General features: G+C 39.7%; 1 protein-coding gene and 1 pseudogene across 1 annotated transcript in view; both read left to right on the top strand.

Moving 5' to 3' along the window:
* Window positions 1-305: 305 nt before the first annotated feature.
* Window positions 306-27,136, top strand: part of B4GALT6 (beta-1,4-galactosyltransferase 6) — a 64,300-nt gene continuing 37,469 nt past the window's right edge. The window contains exons 1-3 of the mRNA XM_003914272.5: window positions 306-738; window positions 18,907-19,023; window positions 26,879-26,992. Coding sequence (XP_003914321.1) covers window positions 624-738; window positions 18,907-19,023; window positions 26,879-26,992 — 346 coding nt within the window. The 5' untranslated portion in view covers window positions 306-623. The remainder of the gene's footprint in view (window positions 739-18,906; window positions 19,024-26,878; window positions 26,993-27,136) is intronic.
* On the top strand, window positions 16,171-16,263 carry LOC116271592 (annotated as a pseudogene).

The following is a 27,136-nucleotide window of genomic DNA, read 5'->3' as shown; positions in this document are numbered from 1 at the left end:
GGGCCCCCGCGGGCCCCCGCGCGTCGCGCGCGCTGGTCGCGGCCCCGGCGCCCACGCTAGCCCCGCGCAGGCACGAGACGCCGCAGCCCGGAGCAGAAGGCGGAGCAGGAGGCGGCGCAGGCCTGCCGAGCGGACGCGGGCGGCACGGACCCTGAGCGCGGAGCTTCGCGGCGGGACTCCGCCGGGCGCGGGTAGCGGTGCCGGGCGTGCTGCAGTTCGCTGCCCCTCTCCGCAGGGGCGCCGCCGCGCGCAGCCTGCGCCTCTCCCCACCTGCAGCTCCTCCTCCCGCCGCTGCCAGGCGGAGAAAACGCGCCTCCTTGCCCTTCCCCGGCCTCCTTGGGTCCTGCCGTCCCCAGGCCCCCAGCTCCCGTCCCCTCTCCCTCCTCCACCTCTTCCCCCTCGGCCTCCGCGCCTCCCCTCCCCCGACTCTCTGGCCCCCCATTCATTCCGTCCGTTCCCTCCCATTTCCTCCTTTCCGCTCGGGCCCTCTCCCCAGAGCCTCCCCGCGCGGATCCCGCTGCAGTCTCGGGGTTCTCAGCACATTTATGGAAGTTTAGGGCCTGGACAGTGGCCCCGAGTCCGGCGTGAGAGCGCAGCCTGGGCTGCTGGCCGGGAAGAGGAAGATGTCTGTGCTCAGGCGGATGATGCGGGTTTCCAATCGCTCCCTCCTCGCCTTCATCTTCTTCTTCTCCCTCTCTTCGTCCTGTCTGTACTTCATCTATGTGGCCCCGGGCATCGGTAAGCACCGAGACACACCCTCGCTTCCCCTGGTCACACCACAGCCAGCGCAGGCTGTTAAGGATGTTACTTCTGGGATTTTGAAGCTGTTTAAACAGGGGCCCGCAGAAAAGCGTTTTGTTTTAAATATTATTTCAGAAGTGTCAAACTGCTTCAGGGCATGGCTTTGGTATGTGAGTTTTGTTAATTCATGCATTTCGTTGATGCGTGTTTGTTAATAAAGTAAAAGATTGCATTAAATAGACATAGCAGAATTAGTGTGATGGCCCGGGATGCCCTAGTCGCTTTCTTGAGTGTTCATGACAGCTTTATCCATTTAATGTTAAGTCTTTAAGCCTAAACTCAGTGCTTAATCATAGTTTTATTCAAACACTCTCGGGTATAAGAACTGGTTGTAAAAATATGGAGGAGCCAACAGCAGGGAATGTGGTTGAGTCCAACGATGTGTGTATTCTAGGGTCCTAGGTCGCTTTTTTAGAATGGGGTCAGTGGACATTTGTGCCATACTTGGGGAATTTTAAGGCGATGAGTTGTCTGTATAAACAATGCTCCTTTATTTTAGTCTGCTTGAGTCGAATTTTCAAGGGTAGGTTGCCTTTGCTACCTGTTAGGATGACTTCTGAGAAAATAGTGATTAAAATAACCATTATCTAAGGGAACTTAGTAGTTTAAAATGTTAACCTGTTTATCATTTTTTGGCCTTTGGTGCAAAATACACTTTTGTAAAACTACTTGAATTAACTGTATTACATATCCTAATTCCTTGTCCCCCTTTTGTTGAAAGGGAGCCAATGCGGCGTTAATTATAGTGAATGAAAAATAGGAACTTCACATGCATATTAAAATAGGTCATATTTCCAAAACTTTTCTGAGTTTCTCCTGGCTATTATGTATTTAATGTTCAATTACTTAGTAACAGTGACCATCTCCTCTCATTTCTCCTTACACACTATGGTCGTTTGAGCCAGTGCTGTTTGTTCGGAGTTATCTAAAAATAAAATGCCCCTTACAGAGTGAAAACACCTGCAGAATTTTGAGACGGAATGATCAGGGTATTGTCTTGACTGTAGTAGATTATTGTAATGAATTGCAGCCGGGAAGGAAGATGGAAACCTCACCCAGACTGCTTCATTTCTTAAAATTACTATGAGACTTTTCCTTTAATACATTTTTGGATTCAGTGAGATGTATAAACTCAGATGATGATGTTTGAGAAGAAGTGGATTGTGAAATGATGTATCCCAAAATAGAAGTTTTAGGGTAAAGTTTGAAGAATATTTTAACATTATTGCAGTTTTCCTTTAGGCCAGAAAAAAACCAAAAAAACCTCACAAAAACCTACCCCTTGAAGCCTATAGTACAAATGACAGTGGTAGCTTAGTGGATTTGATATTATCTAGATATTCAACAAGGGCTTGCTTTATTTTTTGCCCTTTTGGAGTCTTATAAATTAACTCTTCATTCTATAGCAATTTTTACTTTCTCATGTAACTCTTCAAAAGTTCGGACATCTTTGGGGTATGTTATTTTACTAGGGATTTAACTTTGAAATATTTTGGAGAAAAAGTTTTTTTCACACTTACATAACAATTTTCCCACTTTCTTAGTATTATGTGTAACATGTTAAAGTTATATTACTCAAAAAGCTAACCAAAGGAAATCAGAATTCTAGTCATCCCTTTTTTTAAAGTTAGTGCATCAGCATATTATTTGTAGGTTCTTAATTCAATTTGTGTGAAATACTAATAAATTTTTCTTACTTGAATGCTTAATGTTTGCCATAGAACGGTCACTGATATAATGTAAAAATTTTGGCAAATGTCTTGTAGGCAATTAGATTGACATGGCTTAATCTACTCTTTTTTTGTAGGTCTTATAAACGATAATAAGTTATTAAAACCAGTTAGAAGAGTGTAAACCAAAAACTTATAAAATGCTGTGAACCTGTCAAGCTGAATCTGTTTCCAAAACCCTGTACCATTTAGCCAAAATAAGCCTCCTTTTTAATCTTTTGTATCTTTAAGTATTGGGAAGCAGTTTTCCAAAATTCAAATTTTTGCTTGAAAGTTTGAATTTTATCATTGGTAACAAATACTGTCAGTTTTTCTTGAAGTGTCAGGCTCACTTTGCTCATTTTCGAGAAAATGTAGGTCAGATACACAAGTTTAAATAACCATAGTTTTTCAGTTGTTCTTTCAAGGAAAAATGATGTTCCATGAAACATGTGGCTTGTTGAATTCATACTGCAGCAATCAATCAATTGCACAAGTGCTTCAGATTTCTTATCTATGAGACATATCCAGAAGTAATTAGGTTCTTATAACTAGTTTTTATTCGATGTATGTAGATTTTTCTTGAAATAATAAATTCAAGAAAACAATTCATATTTTAGCCTGAATTACATCTTGGGGCAAAATGTGTTTATGACTAAAATATGTGTTGTATGAGTACTTTTTATGTGCCCTAAATAAACATTTCAAATCTCCTCTGTTAAGAAATTACTATTAATTCTACCATATCAACCTGTTTGGTAGACTTTAATTCTATGTCCCTACTTCTTTTCTGTCCTGAGCCCTGTGTCCCAGGTAGATCTTCTGTCATTTTAGTTCCTCCTCTTTGCCATTGTGAGCAGATACATCACAGTTGTAAACAGCATAATCTGTTTAGTTTCCAGTGTTTTCAGATGTTCCTCAGCATTTCTGGACTATTTGGGTTGTCAACTGCAGTGAGTTCCGTGGAACTCAAAGCTCATTATTTTCAAGGAAACATTTTTCTTGAAGTGTCTAATGCATACAGGAAACACAGGGATTGTCTTTACATTATAAACCTTACTACTCAGGGAAACTGGATGGCAGACACCTGCCCCATCACCACACCATAGGAAGTCCATGGACAAATTGCTCCAGTCCACCCAGTAGAGGCCAGAGCCATAAATTATTTCTTATTCTGTGTCTACCTTTGTGCATGACTGCAAAGATGAGTGCAGTTTCTCTCCAAGGTTTTGACTTGGCTGGATTGAGAATAGAATTGCATTTAATAGGAAACCTTTATTAATATAACTTCCAATATAACATAGTCATTTTCTTGCTGTCATATCAAAGATGAGCTGACTTGTAAGTTCATTCAACAATGAGTGGTGCACCCAAGAGAGGCTGGACATTGTTTGAGGTATGGAAGATAGATGACTAAGACTTAGTTTCTTCCCTGAAGTACAATGGGATGAGCCCCATAAAACGGCTGTAGTAAATCGTTGGAAGGCATGTGGTGGGGAGTGAGGGCTGGTTAAGGATTTCCAGAGGAGAAAGTGGTTGAAATGGAATGGATATGATTTATCTGGACTGAGCAAAGGGATCCTAGTCAGAGGGAACAGCATGAGCAAAGCTTCTAGAAGATGGGAGTAGCTCCATCTAGCTACTGCTTAGGGCTTGGAGTGGCACATGGGCCGGGTTATGAAAGGTCTCTAGGGCTTCAGTGCCCAGCCCTGGTGTTCAGATGCATGAGGTCTTTAAAATTCCTGGCAGAGAGAGACTGGTCTTTGTTCATACAACTTTATCAAAGCTGTCTGTGATTACAAAAACATTGATAGTGCCTGTAATCAGTGGGGCAATATAATGGAAGGAGATTACATAACTTCCCTGGGAGTGGGAATTTCACTGTCCATTTGACTCACCAGAAGCCCTGACCTTTCCTGGACACACTGATGGGCTGTTTTGCTCTCTGGGTAGAGGTGAAATCTGGTGGGGCCACTTTGGTCTGACTTCTCTGGATCCTTAGAGGAATTATCTGGCTGAGTGCTTTGTTATTTGGGCCTCCCTGGGGTGTGTGCCCTGCTGGGAATGGTGGAGGCGATGGGGACGGGTAGTCAAAGTGTGGGATCTATGTGCAAGCATGTGTGTTGTGGGGGAGGTATCTTAGGTCCTTTGCTCAGAGTCCCTCTGGCATTTTGGCTGGGGTTCTTCCTGGGCTAGCACAGAAGGTAGCTAGTTACCCTGCAGCTTTGTTATAGCTCTCTAGCCTCCTGGCCCTGGCAAGTGGGCCTGGCTGTGTTCTTTGGAGCTGTTATAGTCTGCTTTGTTTCAAAGGTCTTTCAGTTTTATTCACCCAGTGCTCTGATCTGCATGACCCATTTCAGGAGTTCAGATTTGGGCCATGGTACTGGGCATGTCTTTTCTCTGGGCCTCCCTTACTGGCCGCATATCCCATGCTTTTTTTGTCTTGTGAGTAGCAGGAAATGTCACAAGTTTTGAAAACGATGCAGTCCATTGTTTTAGAGTGACCCTTCTAGCATGAAGGTGGGTTATAGGGGGAAATGGACAATAGAAGATTAGAACCATTGAGGTTGGTAGTTCATCAGGGCAGAATTGAATGGATGGGAATCGTGGGTTTGAGGAAACAGGAACAGGTTTAAGATGAGAGTTGGATTCTAGCTTAGACCTTCAGGTAGCTATTAGTAGGGAGTATAGAAAGGCACGTCTTTGGGGGGCTATTTTGGTTTTAGAGAAATGGAGTTGGGATCGCTGTGTGATATCCAGGAAGAATTAGTAGGCAGGCAGATGGAAGTAAGGGCTTGCAGCCCAGGAGAGAGATTTGGTTGTCTTCCTCATGTAGGTGAATGGTATTTATCTGTTTATCCTCCAACACGCCTGAGTAATAAAACTCACTTCTGCAACTGGAAGTGACTCACTGTGTTACTTCCTCTGGAACATGGAATCACAGGGGTTAAATTGGAATACAGAGGAAGACCAAGTATAGTTTCAGAGTATCTGATGAGATTTGCTACCCTCCTTCTCACTCCCTGGCTTTGTTACAAGAGTCAGTGGGTCCACTTCACACTCAAGAGATGAGTTGGCCTTCTTAGAGATTGTTTGCACAGTCAGATTGCCATTCCTGAGTAGCATATGTAACTCAGCTATATCTCTTTAGTGTAAATTAATCCAAATCTCATGCCCTTGTGGGAAATTAGGCAATATTGAACGGAAACTTGATTCATTGAAATCTGGCAATGCTAACTGCTATTTTTCCACCTTAGCCTTTCTTTTACAAATACATTTGGTAGGTCTGTTAAACAATGTGGCAGAGTAAGGCAGTGATGGGTTTTTTTCTGCAGCAGTGCTTATCATTACTGCCTTTAATGTTTATTAGAGATAAAAATAGCCATGTCTGTGATTACTTTTAGAAGAGAAACTTCTAACCTAGGTTTGTAGTGTCTGTATGTAATAGGTATTCCAAACACTATTTGTAATTTGCTTGGGAATAGAATGCATTTTCCTTTTGAGGCAGTGTGGTACACAGTAGTTAATTTGCTAACCCATCCTGTGGAAAGCCTGTTTCTCACAGGTTCTCCTGCAGGGCTTCTCAGGGCACTTGTTCTTCTGGGCCTCATCTCTGATGGTTGTAGCTGTGGCTTTTCCTCTCACCCTCAGAGCCCTTGCGTTTGCCCCTCTCTCCAAGATCCCAAGGCCAGGGGAAACTTGGGCACAGAAGCATTGGTTTCTGGAGCCAGAGCTATGGGCAGAGCAGCCCCAGGAGTAAAATCCCAAAGATAGCCCACCTCCTTGTCCATATTTGGAGATCCACGTCTTCCCTGCCACACCCCTGACCCCTTGCCAGTAGGGCTAGCCTTGTTTGTGAAATGAGAGAAGAAGGACAGGCTCTGGAAGACGGCCACTTGCCTAAAGTGTCACACATCATTGTTGGAAGAGCTGAAGTGTACACCTTAGGATTCCTGACTCATTCTACTGTGCCCTAGTTGAAGGAACTCATCATTTTTGTCCTGGAAAATGGAAGATTTTGGGGAAATACAAGCTCTTTCTTCTTCAGTTTGAAGGAATACTGTATAGACAAGCGATGAAATTTTTTGGATAGCCTAAGTTAGCATTGAGGGTAATTACAATGAGGCAGAGTTGAGGCTTATTGAAAAGAGAGAGAGAAAAGAAAGACCAACCTTCTAACTGACCTGCAATCAGTGAAATAAGTGGCCTTATGAGTGCTCCTTTCCTTACACATTATCAGGTGAGGGTAGATGACCGCCTCTTAAGGCTGTGATTACTCTGGAGAGGGTGCTTTGTTTGGGAGACTGTACAGACCTCTAGGATTCCCTTAAACACTGGTGCTCAGTGCTGTGTTTATACTGTGTGCTTAGACTCTGCAGCACCCTGGCTTACCCTGCAAAAGGGCAGACCTGCTCCTCCACCTGTCTCCCACCCACATTGTCTTTTGTGACTCCTTTTCCCTTTCAAGCCTGCCTTTCATGTTTGTCTTAGGTAGAAATGTGGAGGTGGGAGGGGAGGCTGAGGTGAGACGTGTGGGAGGAGTGATTTTTCTAGAGCTTGGGTTTCCTAGCTCGCCCTTGGGAGTTCCTCAGGCCTGTGTGTTTGCAACATTCTTTTTCTAGTCCATTTTCTTGGCCGCCTTGGACCAAGCTGGCTTTTGTCACAACTGCCTGAGTCTGCGGTTTGCCAGCCTAAGTAGAGCAGGTTGTCCCCACCTCTTTGCCTTTCTCTTTTCTCCTTTCCCCCTTGTCCCTCTGAATCTGTTTCGCGTTTTCTTAATTCCTGGAGGACACGGTGATTTAATATTTAACAGGCGTTTTCATTCAAATTCTGCCTTTTATCAGGATAATAACAAAGAGAATAATTATACAAGTAATATAGTGATTCAAGATGAAGATCGATTCAAGTGAAGATTGAGAGTAGGTTTTCTGAGGATACCCATAATGCCTTTAACATGCCTTTGGAAAATTAGGCATTTACTCCAGTTATAATGAGATATTTTTACCTTATATCTTGGGCCCACTGGAGACTTTCAGGTAGCACCCTGATTCTGTTTTTCTTGAGCATTTACATCCTGTATTGGGCCAGTTTGATTTGCTGTGTTTCATGGTCAGACTGCCTGTGGACATAATTAGTTTTGGTCTTAGCAGAATTTAGCTCAGTTTGGTTTAAGATACAGCAATACCCCTCTTCAGTTGAAATAGGAGAGCTAGCTTAAAGGATGTTTATTTCAGTAATTATATTTTTGGCTGTGTAGCACAGCAAAATGTTTAGGAAAATATACTTGGTAATTTCAAATCTTAATTTTTAATTTTTTTTTCCTCCAGAAATGTAGTATGACTTTTTGCTTGCATCTTTGTTTTTATGTTTGATTACTTGAATTAGTGAAAGTCTTTGGCTTCACCAAATTGTTGTGTTATATATTCATTAAGGATGAAACAGATACTCCTATGTCCAAATGAATTGTGGTATATTCAAAAGCTTTGTAAAAGAAGGTACATTTAAGGCCGGGCGCGGTGGCTCAAGCCTGTAATCCCAGCACTTTGGGAGGCCGAGACGGGCGGATCACGAGGTCAGGAGATCGAGACCATCCTGGCTAACACGGTGAAACCCCGTCTCTACTAAAAAATACAAAAAACTAGCTGGGCGAGGTGGCGGGCTTCTGTAGTCCCAGCTACTTGGGAGGCTGAGGCAGGAGAATGGCGTAAACCCGGGAGGCGGAACTTGCAGTGAACTGAGATCCGGCCACTGCACTCCAGCCTGGGCGACAGAGCTAGACTCCGTCTCAAAAAAAAAAAAAAAAGAAGATACATTTAATATAAGTTAAACTGATTTGGAAGGAAGGGTCTACTGTTTTACTTGTTACAAATGTTATGTTTAGAGAATTACTACAAGAAATAGTTTTCAAATATGAATGTGCTTGAGGCTTATTTAAGGTGATATGCTTTAATAAGCTTATTTCCCAGGTCTTGAAGATTCTGAATCTGATTCATTTTTAACACATACCCAGATGATTCTGCACACTGGAAACGATATTTCTGAAAAATACCCCAAATGGTGGGGAAAAAATAGTGCTTCCTACTTTTCTAAATTGATTACTTACATCATTTGTTTTTTTTTTTTTTTTTGGAGACGAGTCTTGCTCTGTTGCCCCAGGCTGGAGTGCAGTGGCTTGATCTCAGCTCATCGCAAGCTCTGCCTCCCGGGTTCACGCCATTCTCCTGCCTCAGCCTCCCGAGTAGCTGGGACTACAGGCGCCCGCCACCACTCGTGGCTAAGTTTTTGTATTTTTAGTAGAGATGGGGTTTCACCGTGTTAGTCAGGATGGTCTCGAACTCCTGACCTCGTGATCTGCCTGCCTCGGCCTCCCAGAGTGCTGGGATTACAGGCCTGAGCCACTGCACCTGGCCGATATGGTATTTCATAGAACTAATCTTACCTGTTGAAAACCTAATTAACTTGTTTATAACATCATGTTTTACTGGCAATAGAGATGGCTATCATCGTGAAGAAACTTTTCCTTCAGAAGAGAAATGGACAGATACATTATTTATGCCTGCCAGGATCATGTGTTCCTTTATGAGTCTGCAGTGACTAGGTGATTGGGTCCTGGGTTATCCTAAATTTGTTTGGTGTTTTTAATTATTAGAAAGAGACATTGTAATTCACTTAAGAGCAGTAAAACTTATTAAACTGTATAGCGTTATAGGTTGTTCAGTGGAAGTAATTTCAAAACGTTTCCTAGCATTTGGCTAGAAAAGTCATTTTTATAATATCTTTACAGTAGTATATTTAAGTAGCTATCTGAAGTTTGTTACTATAACATGATATCTTGATTGAATACTATGGCCTGTTTTTATATATTTGAGGCTAATGTTAATATGATTTTACTGAAATCTTGTTACTATATTGCCTTCCTGATAATTAAGTTAATTGCTCAGAAATTATGACTTCTAATTATAGTGCAATTTTCAGTTTGACTCATAGGAAGATAAATTGGACATTATTTTCATTTGAATCAAGAGACCAAAGGTAGAGAATTAAAAGGTGCCTTGTTTACTGATTTTAAAATATGCTTTGAAAGTCTTTGAAATTCATTTCCTACCACTTCCCTTCTCTGATTCTCGTTTTAGGCTCATTTTCCTTTCATGAATACTAAGTTGGAATTCTGAAAGGTATTTTAATTGTGAAAACACAAGTAAATTGAAGATGATTATAAAACATATTCAAATAGTTCACATTTTACTTCATTTTGATAGACTTCTTATATATTCTACACTTATATACTCTGACATCACTAATTTTCAACAATTTTATAATGTTTCCTGGGCCTGCTTATTTATGGCTTGGTCTTTCAGTCTGTAATGTCATTAAGTGAGTTTCCTGATTAGATTTTTAAGATCTGTTTAATTGCCTGCATTCTTCCTTCCCTGATTTCCTAATTTCCTCCTGATTCCACTTTCCACAGTGTGGTTCATAACTCTTAGGGTTCCTGTCATGCTTTAAAAAAGCTATATAGTTATTTTAAGTGAATTATACGGTGCATTAGCAAATGACAGGGCTGGTAGTTATCTTTTGTTAGATAGTGTTTTCATATCACTAGGTTCAGAGTCTACTTTTTGAATTATCAACTAGGGTTAAAGTAGGCTGAACTAATGATCTGGTTGTTGCAAAAGTCCGTCTGATGTTTTAGACAGTTTGTGCCTTTGCAGGATCTTGGTTCTTTACACAGGAAGCCAAATGGCCCCTTAACTTTTGGCATTGCTTGGTAAACGGTAGGCACTCAATAAACACGTGGATAAACATGTTTCCATCCTGAACATTTTTAGTAAGATCATTGGAAAAGTCAGTTTTTATTAAAAAATGTTTAACCTTGATCAGTATTCCAACACAAAGAATCTCCAGAAATAACTTAAGATTGTTAAACTGCAGAGTGGAAGTTGTAAAGACACCTGTTACAAAGATTTCTTGTCAGTTTTTATGTTTGCATCTGCAAAATCTGCAAAGCTTGAGTTGTTAGCTAAGATCTGAAATAGATCTCCCATATGTGATCATTGTATTTGTTGTTTGATAAAGTGGGGCTCTGAACACAGAATTCTTGCAGACTTTGTCAGCTCATAACTTGAAAAGTAGAGGTAAGGATGTTATATGTTAGTAATAATTTGCACTGCAGATTTCCTTGAGTCCATACCTGGTTTTAAATTATTGTTACCATGGTCAGACAAATAGTACTTTGACATAAAAGAATTTTTTTTTTTTTTTTTAAAAGCCTGGCACATCCTTGATGTTTGTTATTTTTTTTGTTTTTAATCCAAGTAGTACCCATCTTCCTTAGTCCTAGCTGTAGTATGAATAATATTTCATGAATAGTCTGGCCTAACCTTGGGATTTACACCATAGTTATTGAAGATAACATATTTTTCCTTTACCCACATGGATGAGTAATTCTTGGGGATTTATTGAACAAGAGGCTAGATGTGGAAAGAAGAAAATTTTTCAGTGTCAGAAACAGATATTTAGAAGATTATCATAAATTCTTAGAAATTCTTAGAAAGAGGTACCTGATTCACATATCTGTAGTTAATATTGAGTGGTGCATTCAGATTTTTACTTTTGTCTATATTATTTCCTGTGTTCTGTAGATAATACAGGAAATCATTTTCTCTTCTGTAACTTTTAAGGATCCCTTCTGGCTTTCTCCTCCTCTTTGTATTAAAGGAAATCTGGTTAATCTCTCATATGTTCACTTCCCTTATAACTTTTTACAATGAAGATTTCTTTTTCCTTGTCTCTCCCTCTCCTCCGTGGCCTTGAACCAAGGTTTCTTCCAAATCCCTTCCCCTCAGAGTCACTCAGGCTTGTGCTTGAATCCTGAGTTGTTAATTCTACCTGTGTTAACTTTCTTTTGAGTTTGTTTTCTCATCTTCTAATGGACAAAGTTGTACCTGTCATGGGGTGGTGTGTTATTTTCCTAGGGCCGCCGTAACACATTACCACATGTCGGCTTAAAACACCACGTTTATTTTCTCAAAATTATGGAGGCCAGAAGTCTGAAATTAAGGTGTGAGCAGGACAGTCCCTCTGGAGGCTCTGGAGAAAATCCTCCTTGCGATTTCCAGCTTCAGGTGCGTGGTGGCCATATCACTGCCTCTGTCTTCACATTGCCTGTGTGTGTGTGTGAAATCTCTCTCTACCTTTCTGTTACAAGAGTGCTTGCCATTAGATTTAGGGTCCACCTGGGTAATCCAGGATGATCTCCTCATCTCAAAATCCTTAGCTTAATTACATCTGGAAAGACCCCTTTCCAAGTGTCACATTCACAAGTCCCGGGAATTAGGGTGTGGGCATATCTTTTTGGGGATTTCCATTCAACAAACTCCAGGTGGTTGTAAGAATGAAAGGAAATATAATTATGTATGTGTACTTACATATATTTATATGTGGACTTCAACTCAGTGCCTGACCAAACTCAGCACTTAGTAAATGTTAATTCATCTACTGCTCTTCAGAAACCTATGCCCATCAAGCTTCTATATCCCTGGAAGATTTCAGCAGTCAGTGCTCAGTTCTGAATGTTCCCTTCCACTTGGTCCCCCACCTCCGTCCTCGTTGGTGACCACCAGGATGTCTAGCTCTTGTCTTCTGCCCTCACTCCGCCTGGCCATGCCCTGGGTGTCAGCATAGCTGTGGCTTGCTCTCCTTTGCACCTCTCCAGACTGCAGCCTTCTTAACCTTCCGCTTCTAGAGGTTTCTCACCTCTGTTAACAGTTATGTCTCATCCTCACAATGACTTCTTGTCTTCTCACTCTCCTTTGCTTTTTTTTAAACTCTCTATCTCACTTGGCCCTTCCTAACTTCCGTTACTACCCATCTCCACTCAAGACAGATTGTCATTCCCTGGGTGTGCACCGCTGCTGTGCACCTCAGAGCCTCTGCTTAAACTTTCCCACCAACAGAGTGGTTTTCTCTCCTTCCTCTTGCTGCCTTTAGTGCCTAAAATTATTCACCCTTTCTTCTAGTTTGTTCCACTCAGGCTGCAGACATCCTCTTGCAGAAAACCTTCCCTTGATCTTGCTAATCACTTGTTTGCCTTTTCTGAAACTTGCTGCTTTCACTTTGTCAGTGTCCACTGAAATCTTTACTATTTTCCTTTTGTTTCCACTGCGTCCTGAAGCTGCTGTCTTGAAGGCTTACAGTGATCTCCTATAGGCTTTTCAAAGAGGCTGAATGGTATGATGGTCAAGGGCTAACTTGCTGGAGCCAGACTGCTGGGATTTGAATTCTGGCTCCACCACTTCCTAACAACTATGTGACCTGCGGCAAGTCATTCAACTCCATGCTTCAATTTCTTTATCTGTAAAATGGAAATAATAATAGTACTTGCCTTATAGAGTTGCTTGTGAGGATTAAATAGGTTAGTGTATGTAAAGTATGCTTGACAAAGAGAGTATGCTGAATTTTTTTAAGCTGTTGTTTTTAAGTCCTCCTTAGCATCTGCAGCATTTGACATGGTTGACCTCACCCTCTTCTTTAGTCTATTAGCTTTTTCACTGTGTTCAAGCTGAGATTAATTCACTTTGGGATCTTTTATCTTTGTGCTGCCTATTTGTGGTCTGTCTTCACCTTTTTATCTCCCTTTTGGATAATTTTTCCTCTGGGAATTTATCACGATAGTTCCAGCTTTTACATTTATTGAATGTCTCTCCAAATGGTATTTCTAGCCCTCTTTTAGCTTCGGTCCTACATTTATAACTGCATCCCAGATTGCCTGACCAACATCATCATCTCCCTCTCAAAATCACTTATTCACTTGACTTTTGTTAAGAGACCTGGGAACTGTGGCAGCATGTCATAGCAGCTAGGAACAGAGATGTCAGGATCACAGGGATGCTGTGTTGGTGTTCTGCAAAGCCCAGGAAACAGTTCTGGATCCCTGCAGGCAGGCGTGTTCTTCTTGTCTTGAATCCTTGCAGCACTGTTAGTGAGCAAAACTGGATGTGGAAAGGGGCTGGGAGGCAGTTTTATAGCAGATGTGTCCCTTAATTTCCTTAAGTGAAGAATTAGACAAGTTCATAAATCTCTTGCCTTGCAAACTCGGGATAGAATGCCTGGCCTAGAAGCTTTCATAAACTGTTGAAAATAGGTTTTATTATTTTTATTTTTTAAATTTTTTGAGATGTTATCCCCTGGGAAGCAGAACTGGTAAATAAGTTAGATTTATGTCTCTCAATGCAGAGTCTAATAGAAAATGAATGAAATTAGAGAACAAACAGCATGGTTTTAATTAAGCAGTGGTAGGTTTCCCTATTTGTTTTCTGAGATGAGGGTTCTTATAAATTGGAATAGAAAGACAAGGATTTTCTCTACCTAAAGACTTGCCAATATGACATTACATTTTATTTTTTGCAATCTATCCATCGGACAAAGGGCTAATATCCAGAATCTACGAAGAACTTGAATTTACAAGAAAAAAACAACCCCATCAAAAAATGGCAAAGGATATGAACAGACACTTCTCCAAAGAAGATATTTATGCAGGCAACAGACATGAAAAAATGCTCATCATCACTGGTCATTAGAGAAATGCAGATCAAAACCACAATGAGATACCATCTCACGCCAGTTACAATGGTGATCATTAAAAAGTCAGGAAACAACAGGCTGGAGAGGTTGTGGAAGAATAGGAACGCTTTTACACTGTTGGTGGGAGAGTAAATTAGTTCAACCATTGTGGAAGACAATGTGGTGACTCCTCAAGGATCTAGAACTGGAAATACCATGTGATCCAGCAATCCTATTATTGGGCATATACCCAAAGGATTATAAATAATACTGTGATAAAGACACATGCACACATATGTTTATTGTGACACTTTGCTACAATAGCGAAGACTTGGAACCAACCCATATGTCTATCAGTGATAGACTGGATAAGGAAAATGTGGCACATATACACCATGGAACTATGCAGCCATAAAAAAGGATGAGCTCATGTCCTTTGCAGGGACGTGGATGAAGCTGGAAACCGTCATTCTCAGTAGAAAACTATCACAAGATCAGAAAACCAAACACTGCATCTTCTCACTCTTAAGTGGGAGTTGAACAAGGAGAACACATGGACGGGAACATCACACACTGGGGCCTGTCGGGGGTGTGGGGGTTAGGGGAGGGATAACATTAGGAGAAATACCTAATGTAGGTGACGGGTTGATGGGTGCAGCAAACCACCATGGCATGTGTAAACCTATGTAACAAACCTGCACGTTCTGCACATGTACCCCAGAACTTACAATTAAAAAAAGACATTACATTTTATACTGCTACTGATAAGCAAGTTTTGGGTTTGGGTTAACATAGTTTTACGTTTGGAAAGCAGACAATTAGAACCATTCTCATGCTGGTTTAGTGTGTCTTGCAACCCTTTGACATAGCACTTTCTTCCTGTTAACGACCACTCTCTATTTAAACACAGCTTCATTCCCTAATGGGTTTTGGTCTTTAGGGATTAAACCCATGAGGACCATTAACCTGAGGAATGTAACTCAGCTGTAAATGATTTGGAATAAATAAATAGATTTTCCATTTGGAGAAATTGGTGTCTAGCTTAATTTTGGTCTTCATTTGTCTAATGAATAGTAAATGCACTCTTTTTCACCTTTGTTAGAGGTACCGTAAAAAATCATTTTTAAGGCCAGGTGCGGTGGCTCACGCCTATAATCCCACCACTTTGAGAGGCTGAGGTGGGCGGATTGCCTGAGCTCAGGAGTTCAAGACCGGGCTGGGCAACATGGAGAAACCCCATTTCTACAAAAAATTAAGTGGGCGTAGTGGCAGGTACCTGTAGTTCCAGCTACTTGCGAGACTGAGGTGGGAGGATCGCTTAAGCCTGGGAGGTGGAGGTTGTGGAGAGCCAAGGTCGAGCTACTGTACTCCAACCTGGATGACAGGGTGAGACCCTGTCTTAAAAAAAAAAAAAAGAAATCATGTTTTTTAATGGTTTTGTTACCTACAAGTTAGATAAGTTAAAAAGTTGTTTCCAGGAAACACAGTAATGCATATAATGCTCCTACTTAGCATCTCATTTCTTAGGCCAGGATCAGTCCTGGAAGTAGAACTTTTTTGCCTTAGGCTGAGTTCTAGTACTTTGTAGCAGGTTTTCTTTTCACAGTTTGGTGTAGTACAAATATGAGATGTTTATATTACTGACAACAAATTTCATATGTAACTTTAGGATTAAATAATCCAAGGTGTTGGAAACCAGGTGTCATTAGTAATCTGTGTGATGCTGCCCCACCCACATCATTTCAGTTGAACTTTGAGTCTTCATTTTGGCCAAGTTGTTAATGTTAGCTTGTCTTTTATTGAACATTTTCCTGCATTTTTGTTGGCCGTTCTTTTAGTTTTCTTTTTTCTCTTCGTGTCTTTTCTTCCAGTTTTTCATAGTTATCAAAGATGAATTTATTGTTGTAGATACTTTCATTATTAAAAATTAATATGGATTAATTCAATTAGAAAAAGTCTAAATGTACAAGAATGGGATTAGGAACTAATACATTTAAAAATAGAGGAAAATAGAATTGAGATATTCAAGACAGATTATTTAAATATAAGCAATGGAATACACAAATATGACAAGTCTTATAAAAATAAAAGGGAGTGCTTGCTCTGGCAGCAAATATACAAAAATGGGAACAATACAGAGAATATTAGCATGGCCCCTGCATGAGGATGACATGTTTATTTTCAAATTTTACATAGAAAAGAAAAGGGAGAAAATAATTAAAAATCAAAAGTAGAGGAGATTCAAAAATTATATAAGATTATGCATAGCTTTACCTAATTTGAATATCTCAATGAAATTGTTGAATCTCGGGGACGAAATACTCCAAATTGAATCAAGAATAAGTAGAAACTGAAATACATCTAATACAGTTTCTGGTAGAGGGCAGGCATTCAACAAATCAACAAATTGAATACATGAACAGAGAGGAATTGGAACAGGCGTCTGATTACAGCTTTTTTTTTTGACAGAGAGTCTCGCTCTGTCACCCAGGCTGGAGTGCAGTGGCACAATTGCCGCTCTGCTCACTGTAACCTCCGCCTCCTGGGTTCAAGTGATTCTCCTGCCTCAGCCTCCCAAGTAGCTGGAGCTATGGGCATGTGCCACCACGCCTGACTAGGTTTTTTTTGTTTGTTTGTTTTTGTTTTTAATTTTTTAGTAGAGATAGCATTTCACCATGTTGGCCAGACTGGTCTCATACTCCTGACCTCAAGAGATCACCTGTGTTGGCCTTCCAAAATGCTGGGATTACAGGCATGAGCCACCACGCCCGGCCAGATGACGTCTTCCTTTTATGAGAAGTCAGTTCAAACTTTTAAGGGCTTAATATCTGCCACACTGTATCAGTTGTTTCAGAGTTCAGAAAATGACAGCAATGTGTACAGTCTATTTTATGAAACTAACATTAAGAACAAACCATAGAAGGCGAAAAACCCAAAAACCTTACTTATGAATATATATTTAAATTGTTATGAATAAGTTTTCCCCCATATGATCTATTTATTTTAATTATTTTCAACTTTTATTTTAGATTCAGGGCATACACGTGCAGCTTTGTTACACGGGTATATTGCATGGTGCAGAGGTTTGGCGTATGATTGATCCTGTCACCTAGGTAGTGAGCATGGTACCCAATAGGTAGTTTTAAACTTCTGTCTCGCTTTGTCCCTCCCTCTTCTAGTAGTCCCCAGTTTCTGTTGTTACCATCTTTATGTTCATAAGTACCCAGTGTCTAGCTCCCACTTAGAAGTGAGAACATGTGGTATTTGGTTTTCTGTGCCTGTGTTAATTCGCTAGGATAATGGCCTCCAGCTGCATCCATGTTGCTGCAAAGCACATGATTTTGTTCTTTTTTATGACTGTGTTCTTCATTCTTTTAAAGTCCACTTAAGTACAAAAATGTAGTCAAAATGTGTTGTATTTGTATTTGTATTTGTAAACTAGTATAGTAAATTCAGGTGTAAGCAAGTTAAATCTAATTACAGGACTACTTTCTAGAAAGCCTGTAGACATGCTCTTAAAAATGATACCTGTAAAGCTTAGGTGAATCCTGGATTTCTGTTTCTCTCTTTTTTCTGGAGGTGAAAGAAAAGTTTTATTTTACTCTGCTTTTCTAGTAGTTTTATTTATGCTCTGCTCGTATGTACTTTGAGCAAGTTCACATTTACATAAGAAGTGGGAAAGACAGTAGTAAACATTAAATTTCTCTCATCCCTCTATTCCATCTGGAGAAACTAGAGCAGGACTTAGAAAATTAATCAGCATTCTTAATTTTTTTCATTCAGCATTCATCTTTTGAGAGTGTCATTACTGTATTCAGAGACAGCTTATGTTAAAATTGAGTCATTAACTGAGACTTGCAGTTTCTTGGTTTTTGCCATGATAGTGAGCCTCTGCCTCTCATCTAAATGGAGTTTATGATTTTTAGCTTTGCGTTTAGAGACTTTAAAGAAGAATGCACTACTTGCACAAATGCCTTGTGGAAACGAGGAAACTGAGATCCAAGGAGCTGTACAAAGTTATGCACAGCGCTAACAGAATTGGGACCAGGAAAGGAGTTTCTTACTTAGTTCTGTGCCTCTGGGGAGTCTGGACATCTCAACAGTTAGGGATTTTTGTGATAAAGCTTTGTCAATTTACCAGTTTCTCCCAGCAGAGGAAATTTGGAGCCTATTTTTGAAGCACTTATTGTGAAGAATTAAATGGACTCGCTTTAAAAATACACATTGATTTTGATTTTATTTGCTTTTACCCTGCTGGTAGATAAATTTGTGATTGAAAGGGAGTGTAAAAGTTTAATTAACTCTTAGAAGTGTCCCAAAGAGATACTTATCCTAGATCACCCCTCTCTGCAAACACATCAAGAATTTTCAGGACCATTGCAAGATCTTTGTTCATACATTATGGGATTTATAAGGAATCCTAGCTTTTGTGAAGTTTTTAGTAGGAGGAAATTAATATTTTAATTAGAGAAACTGAATTATAACTAAGATTGAGTACTTGTAATAAAATGCCTTTTTGAAATTTCTAAGTATATTTTATAGTAGAAAATCACTTATGGATATGGGGTTTCATTATGATATTTTAGTTTGTTCAGTTAGTTTCATTTTATTTGATAGGTGGATATTTCAACTTTTTTTGTTTATTGCTTTTAAAAAATCAGTTTGTTTTTGTCAGTTTTTATGGTAGGCAATATTTTGTATTTCTCTTTTCCCTTTGGACGTGCTGATTGAGTCAGTTTATGTTTATTGGGCACTTCACCAATTCTGAATATTATTTTATTAAATATTAAAGCTTACTGAGTTATGACATTTTTTCTCTATTTTTCTTTTATAGCCAACACATATCTCTTTATGGTACAAGCTCGAGGTATAATGTTGAGAGAAAATGTGAAAACAATAGGTCATATGATCAGGCTGTACACAAATAAAAACAGTACGCTCAACGGTACAGGTAAGACTACTTCCTGCTTTACCCCTTGTAGTCACAAAGCAGTAAACCAAATCTTTTACAGTCTGTTCTGCCTTCAGGTAACTTCCTGTTAAAGATGAAGGTATCTTCCCCTAAGCGTCCTGGCAGATTATTTTACTGTGCAAATCAAGACCGTTACCTATTTTAGGATGTATGAAGGTGTGGTCACAAAAGTGATGAGATTTTGTACAAACACTTAAGTTAATTCTTGCAAACAAAATATAGAAAGCAGCTTCTACTTTTTCAATTCACATATTGTATTAAAGAGAAATTAACCAGAGAATAATTTATTCATCTTAGTAAGCCATACTACCATCTCTCTTTATGTTCATTCTAGTTCCTAAGTTGTTCTTCCAACTAGGTCTAGAAAATAGTTGCTTTTAATTGTAGAAGATTGTTAGTAGTTTTATGGCCTTTTTAAGGAGCTAAAGGAGAAATTTTATAAAATTGGAAATTGGTAACTACTCTTGTCTTTTTATTTTATTTATTTATTTTTTTGAGATGGAGTCTCGCACCGTCCCCCAGGCTGGAGTGCGGTGGGGCAATCTCGGCTCACTGCCAACTCCGCCTCCCGGGTTCACACCATTCTCCTGCCTCAGCCTCCCTAGTAGCTGGGATTACAGGCGCCTGCCACCACGTCTGGCTAATTTTTTTAATTTTTGGTAGAGATGGGGTTTCACCGTGTTAGGCAAGATGGTCTCGATCTCCTGACCTTGTGATCTGTCCGCTTCAGCCTCCCAAAGTGCTGGGATTACATGTGAGCCACCGTGCCCGGCCTACTCTTGTCTTTAAAATGTCACCTGAAAGTAGAAGCTGCATTAGAATCCCAGGAGGTTAAAATCTAATAGGCTGAACCAGTGATTTAATGATGGTAGAATTGATGTAAATAGATCTCACTATTGTGGAAGAATGTTCATGCTCTTTTATGGCAGCGTTGCCACAGTGTCTCCCAAAGTTATTAGGTGTTACTTTAAAGGATTCAGTGGGGTTGTCAGTTGTTGTACCCTTTATGGTCTCATTTTGAAGAAGTAAAAATAAAGATTTAATTCGTGTTAGTAATTCTTCCTTGTGTCACTGTAAACCTACACATTCTACTAGGAGAAAGTCTGTCTTCCAGCTGTAGGTGTTCTTTCTTAAATGTATGTCAAGGTGGGTGATAGTTTTAGACCCTTCTAAAAATTCAAGATTGTGACATATTGATCTCAATGTAATATCACATGTGCTTTTATAAAATCCAGTTTAGTCATTTGCCTAATATGTTTATGATGCCACAAATCAAAACACTCTTGTTTTATTTTAATTTTTTAACCTTGAAGGATTTTTTTTTTTAGAAGGACCGTCTCAACATAGTTGATGTTTTAATACTACAGTAAAAGTCTCGTTAACTATTCTTTAGCATGAATGAGTCTTCTGAATAGTCAGTCAATTTTAGAAGTTTAAACATTTTAAAAGCTTCTGTAGGATTTGTGTTGGTCGAATAAGTTGATTGTAAAAATGTTCACTGAAAGTTTGTTCAACTGAAAGGAAATAGACATCTCTAAGTTGGTATATTTGTGGGAGTGCTAAAAATTTGTGCATATCAGGTTGTTTTCCCTGGGATATGAATAACGTATATGTCTGGATATTGAGCATGATTAGGAGGAATGATTATATGGACAAGACAATCTTTCCCCATAGTACCCTGCAACTGAAAAAAAAAAACTTTGAAAACTTTTCATAGGGTTCCTTTACTGATGGTAAAACTGTTCTCAGGAAACAGTCATTGTATACATTAGGGATTAAGTTTGGATGTAACAGAGACCTGTCTGTGGTGGTTTAAACACATGAGTCTTTCTGTTCTTATGTGAAAGAACTCTGCAAGTTGGATATCTGTGGCTGGTTGTGGAGGCTCCTTAAAGTAAGTCATCACACTTCATTTTCTGCTATCCATCATGTAGCTCCGTGGTTAACTCATACTCTAAGATGGCTGCTTGGGTGCCATCTTGGTGTTTGAACTTGGGTCAGTAGGAAGGAGGAAAGGGAGAACAAAGAAGAACAAATAAGGGACCCCTTTTCTGGAGCCTTCCCAGAGGTCCCATACAGTATTTTTTCATACAGTTAATTGGCTAGAACTTAACTGCATGGCCACATGCGATAACACTGGGAAATATAGTCTTTGACCAGAGTGTGCTGGAACTCTAGTGAAAGTGGCATTCTGTTACCTAAGGGGAAAGGGAAAAATGGAGTTTGAGTCAGCAATGAGGCTCTGCCGTGTTCATTTAACCAACATTTGCTGAATATAGTTAGTATATTTAACCAGATATTGGAAACACAATATTAAGAAAAACAGTCTCCTTTAATATGAGGATCTCTAGGCCTCTGGGAGAGATGGAAACATAAATAATTATTTATAATGCAACTGGTTATTTCTGCATAGACTTCTATAGATACAATATCCAAAAAAGAAGATAATGGTCTATAAGGTGTACAGAAAGCTAACTGAGCTCTAGAGGAGAATTGATTAATATGCAGTGGCTCATTTACAGTTTAACACTAAATGATAAATAGATTGTGATAGTTATAAGCACATTTGATTTCCAAAAGGGGTTTTTAATCCTGTACCTGCCTTTCTGTGGCATCAAAATACAAATAGATGTATACTATTTTTGTAAAGAAATTACACACTCTCATAATCAGATGATGCCGTGTAGCCCACAGAGCCAGTCAAATTATGAAAACAAGATGTATTCAGTGAATTCATCTAATTACTGAAGAAGATAAGGGCCATGCAATGTTAGAGTGGATAGGTTTGTTGGAAATAACCCAGCATGCCTCCTCATTTGATGGATGTATGAATTGAGGCCCCCAGACACTGCCAGACTGACAAGACAAGTTAGTGGGAAACAGACTAGAACTCTCATCGGTTTCTAACACCTGTTTTAAGCTGCTGTTTAGCAGGAAAATAAACACCATTAAAAGGTGTTCTTGGGTCCTGTTCTCCTTTTCCTTTAGGTGATAAGGTCCAGTGAGAATTACTAGGGGATCCATCTGGCAGTTTTCATTCTTTGTTTCCCTTTTCTTTGGTTGTGTTTCTGGAAGGGAGGAAGAAAGCAGGGGGCCCAGAGCTCATCTTATTTTTATCCATTCATTAGATGAAATAATGTCTACCTTTTGTAGCAGTTGTGGTGGATCCCAAATGCATCTGTCATGCATAACCTTTTAAAATGGTTCCTGACTTTGAAAGCAGTGGTTATACATGATGGACATTGTTCACCTAACCACTTTTGTAGGAATAATGATTCTGTGGGTTTATTACAGTGAAATCTCTAGAAGCTTAAATCATTATTGGCTGTGTTATCATTTGTGAGGTGTTTATTTACGGTACGTTCCTACTATGTTGTAGGTACTTTTATTAGGTGCTAGAAATCAAAGACAATTTGATTTTAATTAAAAGAGATATTCAGAATAATTATGGGTTGGTAGATAGACTATATACACATAATACATTGAGAAGACACAAATACCACTGAACAGAGTACTCCAGGAGTGTGGAGGTGTTTCTCTAAGTCTGGCAGTGAGTTGAGCTCCTTACGATGTGGCCAAGAATAGCACATGTTTAGTTCTAAAACTTGGTATTCAGTGAAGTCAATATAATGATATTGCGTAACTTGAAGGCACTTAAATGTGGTTCTTTAAAAACTAATAAAAGTGATGGAATGTTTACTTTGTGATTCAGTCATTCTAGCACTAAAATAAAAAGTAGAACAATTCTTTCTGGCCCTCCTGTTGCCATTTGACTCCCCAGAAGGAGTTAACAGTTTGTTTTGCGGAAATGTCTAGAGAGCAGAGCACTTCTGTGAATTGGATGCGGGTTTATAGAGTCATAGCATGTGGCTAAGAGAAGGGGCCCAAGCATTAATGATAAAATGAATAAATCATGCAGAATAAGAAAATACTCTTATTTAAAGTTAGTGCATGACATTAACAAAAGGATTGAATGAAAACGTAGATATTTTTCTGCCTCAGTATTACAAGAAAATGAGCCTTGTAACATCTCAAGGCAGATGACCCCCAGGGACAAACTTAATCTTTTGGTTTTTTTTTGTATTTTAAAATATTGTTATATCATAGTTGTACATCCAAGGACAACCTTATTTATTGTCTCATTCTTGTGAATGTGTAGTGTATAGTATGTCCTTAATAAAAATTGAAGAGATTCAGAAAAATGATCATCTCTATATAGCTAGCCCATCTTTTTCTGGTGGTATGTGCAACAAAAGCTATAATATGAGTTGTGTGTGTGTGTGTGTGTGTGTGAGAGAGAGAGACAGAGAGAAAGTGAGCGCACGCTAGCTAATTAGTGAACAACTTGCCATTCACTATTTATTGTTTTAACTGCTCACTTATTCATATTGAAAAGCACACTAACTTTCTTGCATTTTTATTTTAAGTAGAACTTTTTATATTTTAAAAGTAGAAAAGGGTATAATAACAACAGTCTCCTAGCTTACTCCTCCCTGAGTCCCAATCCTCAGAGAACTAACAATTTATTGTCTTTATGTTTCTGTCCTGCTGTCTCTTGATTTATCAATTTTAACTACTTCTGTTATGGAAGAAAGACATTTAGTATTATAGTCTCACCCCAATTTGACGTATCCTTATCCCCAGTATAATTATATCACAATTTAAGTTCAATCGGTATTGTTGATGTTGTTAAGAGAATGTAGATAATGGTTTGTTTTCCTGAGTCTAGTTGTAATTATGTTTGTTTTGTAGACCTGTTTATTTTTGTTGATGTTACTTGTTAACTCTTTTTTCCCTCCAGTTTGCAGAACCTTCTTAATCTGTCACGGATTTTCCCTTAGGCACATGAGTTGACCACTCTAAGGGGGGTTTCCAAAATTCCCATGCCATTGTCTTCTCTCTTCCAGTGCTGCTTTTGAGAAGTCTGTTGACTATCCTGATTGCAGTTACTGTTCATGGACCAGTTTTTTCTTTCTGGAGACGTTTGGGATCTTTTTGTATTGTTAAATTTCACAAAGAGCATCTTGGAGCTTGGTTTTTCTTCTCTTGCTGGGAGCAGTCCTATCAATATGGAATATCTTACCCTTCAATTCTCCAAAATATTTTTGTATTATTTCTTTGATAAGTTGTCTTCCTGCTATTTTCCTTTCTTTTTGGAAATCCTATTATGTATCATCATTTCTCTCTTGTTTTTCAATTCTTTTTCTTTCCTTTCTGTCTTTCTGGGAGATTGCTCTGACTTTATTACAATGCTTTGATTTGATTTTTTAAATTTTGGCAAACTTACTTTTAAGAATTCTTTTTGTGTGTTTTTCTTTTCTTACTGTCTCCCTCAAATAAGAATGCCTTATCTTCCTTTTCAGGAATATTGAAGATAAATAAGTAACTCTAAGGTATAAATCAATGAACTTGACTAGACACTGTTACAGAACTCATAACAATAGTGATCTTAAGCAGTTTTGGTGGGAGTGACAGAAACCCAATTCATGCTCATTGCACTCGCTCCTACCACTAGCAAAGTAGGAGTCCCCATAAAAAGAGAAGCCCTTTAAAAAAAAAAAAACTTGAATTTTGGTATATATCTATCTACATATATATATTTAAAGTATCTTAAGTAAAGAATCAGGCCAGGCATGGTGGCTCACACCTGTAATCCCATCACTTTAGGAGGTTGAGGCAGGAGGATTGCTTGAGCTGAGGAGCTGGAGACCAGCCTGGGCAACATGGCAAGACCCTGTCTCTGCAAAAAATACAAAATTAGCTGGGTGTGGTGGTGCGTGACTGTAGTTCCAGCTATTAATAGTTGGGAGGCTGAGCTGGGAGGATCACTTGAGCTGAAGAAGTCAGTGCTGCAGTGAGCTGTTATCATGCCACTGTACTCCAGCCTGTGTGACACAGCAAGATCCTGTCTCAAAAAAAAAAAAAAAGAATCAGAACTTTATTGGACTTCCTTCCACTTGCTTTTGCTTGGTATCTTTAAATCTTTCAGATACATGTGGAATACACTGAGCATGGGCTACCAGAGTAGTGTCTGTGGTCTTGGTGTGTCACTGGGCATATAAAACGATTAATGTTCACTGAATTTCTCCTCCCCTTGTCATTTGGAAGATTTTCCTTGTCAAATGCTTGCCAGCACTCCTACAGGGAGAGACAGTGGGGAGGATTGTCTCATTGGGGCTTTCGCACTTCCTGATAGAATAGGCCTTAGCAGTTGTACCATCATTGATCTCTCTCATGTTGGGGTTTTCTGGGAGTGCATTTACCTTAACACTTTACTGATGCCCTGTGAAATTTGTAACTGGGGTTTCCATGCAGTTCTTTGGAATTGGACCTTCTCTTGTGGCTTCTGTTTCTTCCTTGGTGCCCGACCTGGAACCTTTGTCCATCCCAACACCCTCTGCTTAGCAGCCGTGGCAGGGCCTCTTTCATTCGACAGCCTTGCAGATGGCGTGAGACTCTGCCCTGAAGTACTGTCCTGACTCCCACGCTGCATCCTCACCAACTCCATTGTGACAATGACTGAATATTGATGTTAGGGAAAGGTGTGCAGGGGAGGTGCTTAGTTTTCTTTGGCTCATCTCACATACTTCTTATCTAATTTGCAGGATTCTGTCATTAGCCTATGGTCAGAGGGTTTAGCTCCTACATTCTCTCTCATTGGAGCAGATTACTCAAGATTCAAAGAATATCTTCACATTTTCCTAAAGTGTCTGCCCAAGTTTCACTTTCTGTGGTACATAGTTTGTGATCCAGGAGACAGACAATAGTTTAATGAGCTGTTTCCATCTCTCATTTCTTACTCATTGCACATTGATGTCATTCTCTTAGACCAGCTTCCCTACATAACAGGAAACCTGCGTGTCATGATTCCTAGAGTTGCGTCTCAGAACTTTGCTCCAGAAAGGGACTGAAATGTGATCTCTCTGGTTCCACATTCAAAAATTCTAAGCCTGTGACTCTCTCATGGGTCAGGTGCTCATCTCTAATCGCTCATAGCTACAGTTACTAACTATTTCTATGGGCCAGGGATTGTTCTCAGCACCTTACACATTTTATCTTATTGAAGTTTAAAAATGACAGTATGAAGTAGGCATAGTGGGAAACTACATCATGTCCTGCCCTGTATCACACAGCTACAGTGTGTTGGAGCGAGAATTTGAACTCAGGCATTTGACTTTGGTGCCGTGTATGTTGGAGCGAGAATTTGAACTCAGGCATTTAACTTTGGTGCCGTGTATGCAGTTTAACTTGCTAACTCTAAAGATAATGGGCCTAATGTAACGATAGCTCCAGGGCTCCCACGGGGCTGCAGCCCGCAGGCTGGGAATGACTAACTTGAAGGTTTAGAATGAGCTGTATTACAAAAGTAAGTTGAGTGGGTAAATCTCAGTTTCTACAGTGTGAGGTGGTAAGAAAACATTACTCCCACCCCTCTGCTCTGTGGATGCTAGTAGCAAGCACGCAGCAGTTTGGAACACCCATGGCTGTGCCATAGTGGAGGGGATTCCCTGTTATACTTTCACACTCCCTTTAGATCGGGCTCAGCCAGAGGAGGGATGGGAGCAGGTGTTCTCACATGGTTGCAAATGGGACTGCTATGTCTGTGTGCAAGGATATAAGGGTGTGCTGCTCTCTGGATGTCCCTTGGGAAATCATGCGGAGAGGTCTGTTCCCAGCAGCAGTTTGCTGTTCTCTAGTTCTTTAAAGATAATTGATTTTAAGTACTTCTGTAGATTGTGTGCTGTAGTTTTCTCACAGTGACAGTGACGTATTTCATTCCAGGGACAAAGCAAAAGGCCTTTTTGTTTTTGTAACTCTTTTCTCTCTCTCCAAGATTATCCTGAAGGCAATAATTCAAGTGATTATCTTGTTCAAACAACAACGTATCTTCCGGAAAACTTCACATACTCACCATACCTCCCCTGTCCAGAAAAACTGCCTTATATGCGTAAGTCGTCATCTAATTTTGACTTAACTATTTACTTGTGTTACAGTACGGTCATAAAAACCACATGATTTGAGTGCAGCAGGATCAGGTCATGTGCACCTGGGTGCAAATGTTTATATTATGCAGCATGTTATTTGAACTTTT

The sequence above is a fragment of the Papio anubis genome, chromosome 19 (genome assembly GCF_008728515.1).
Source record: "Papio anubis isolate 15944 chromosome 19, Panubis1.0, whole genome shotgun sequence".
NCBI lineage: Eukaryota > Metazoa > Chordata > Mammalia > Primates > Cercopithecidae > Papio > Papio anubis.
This window is presented reverse-complemented; position numbering and strand designations above follow the sequence as displayed.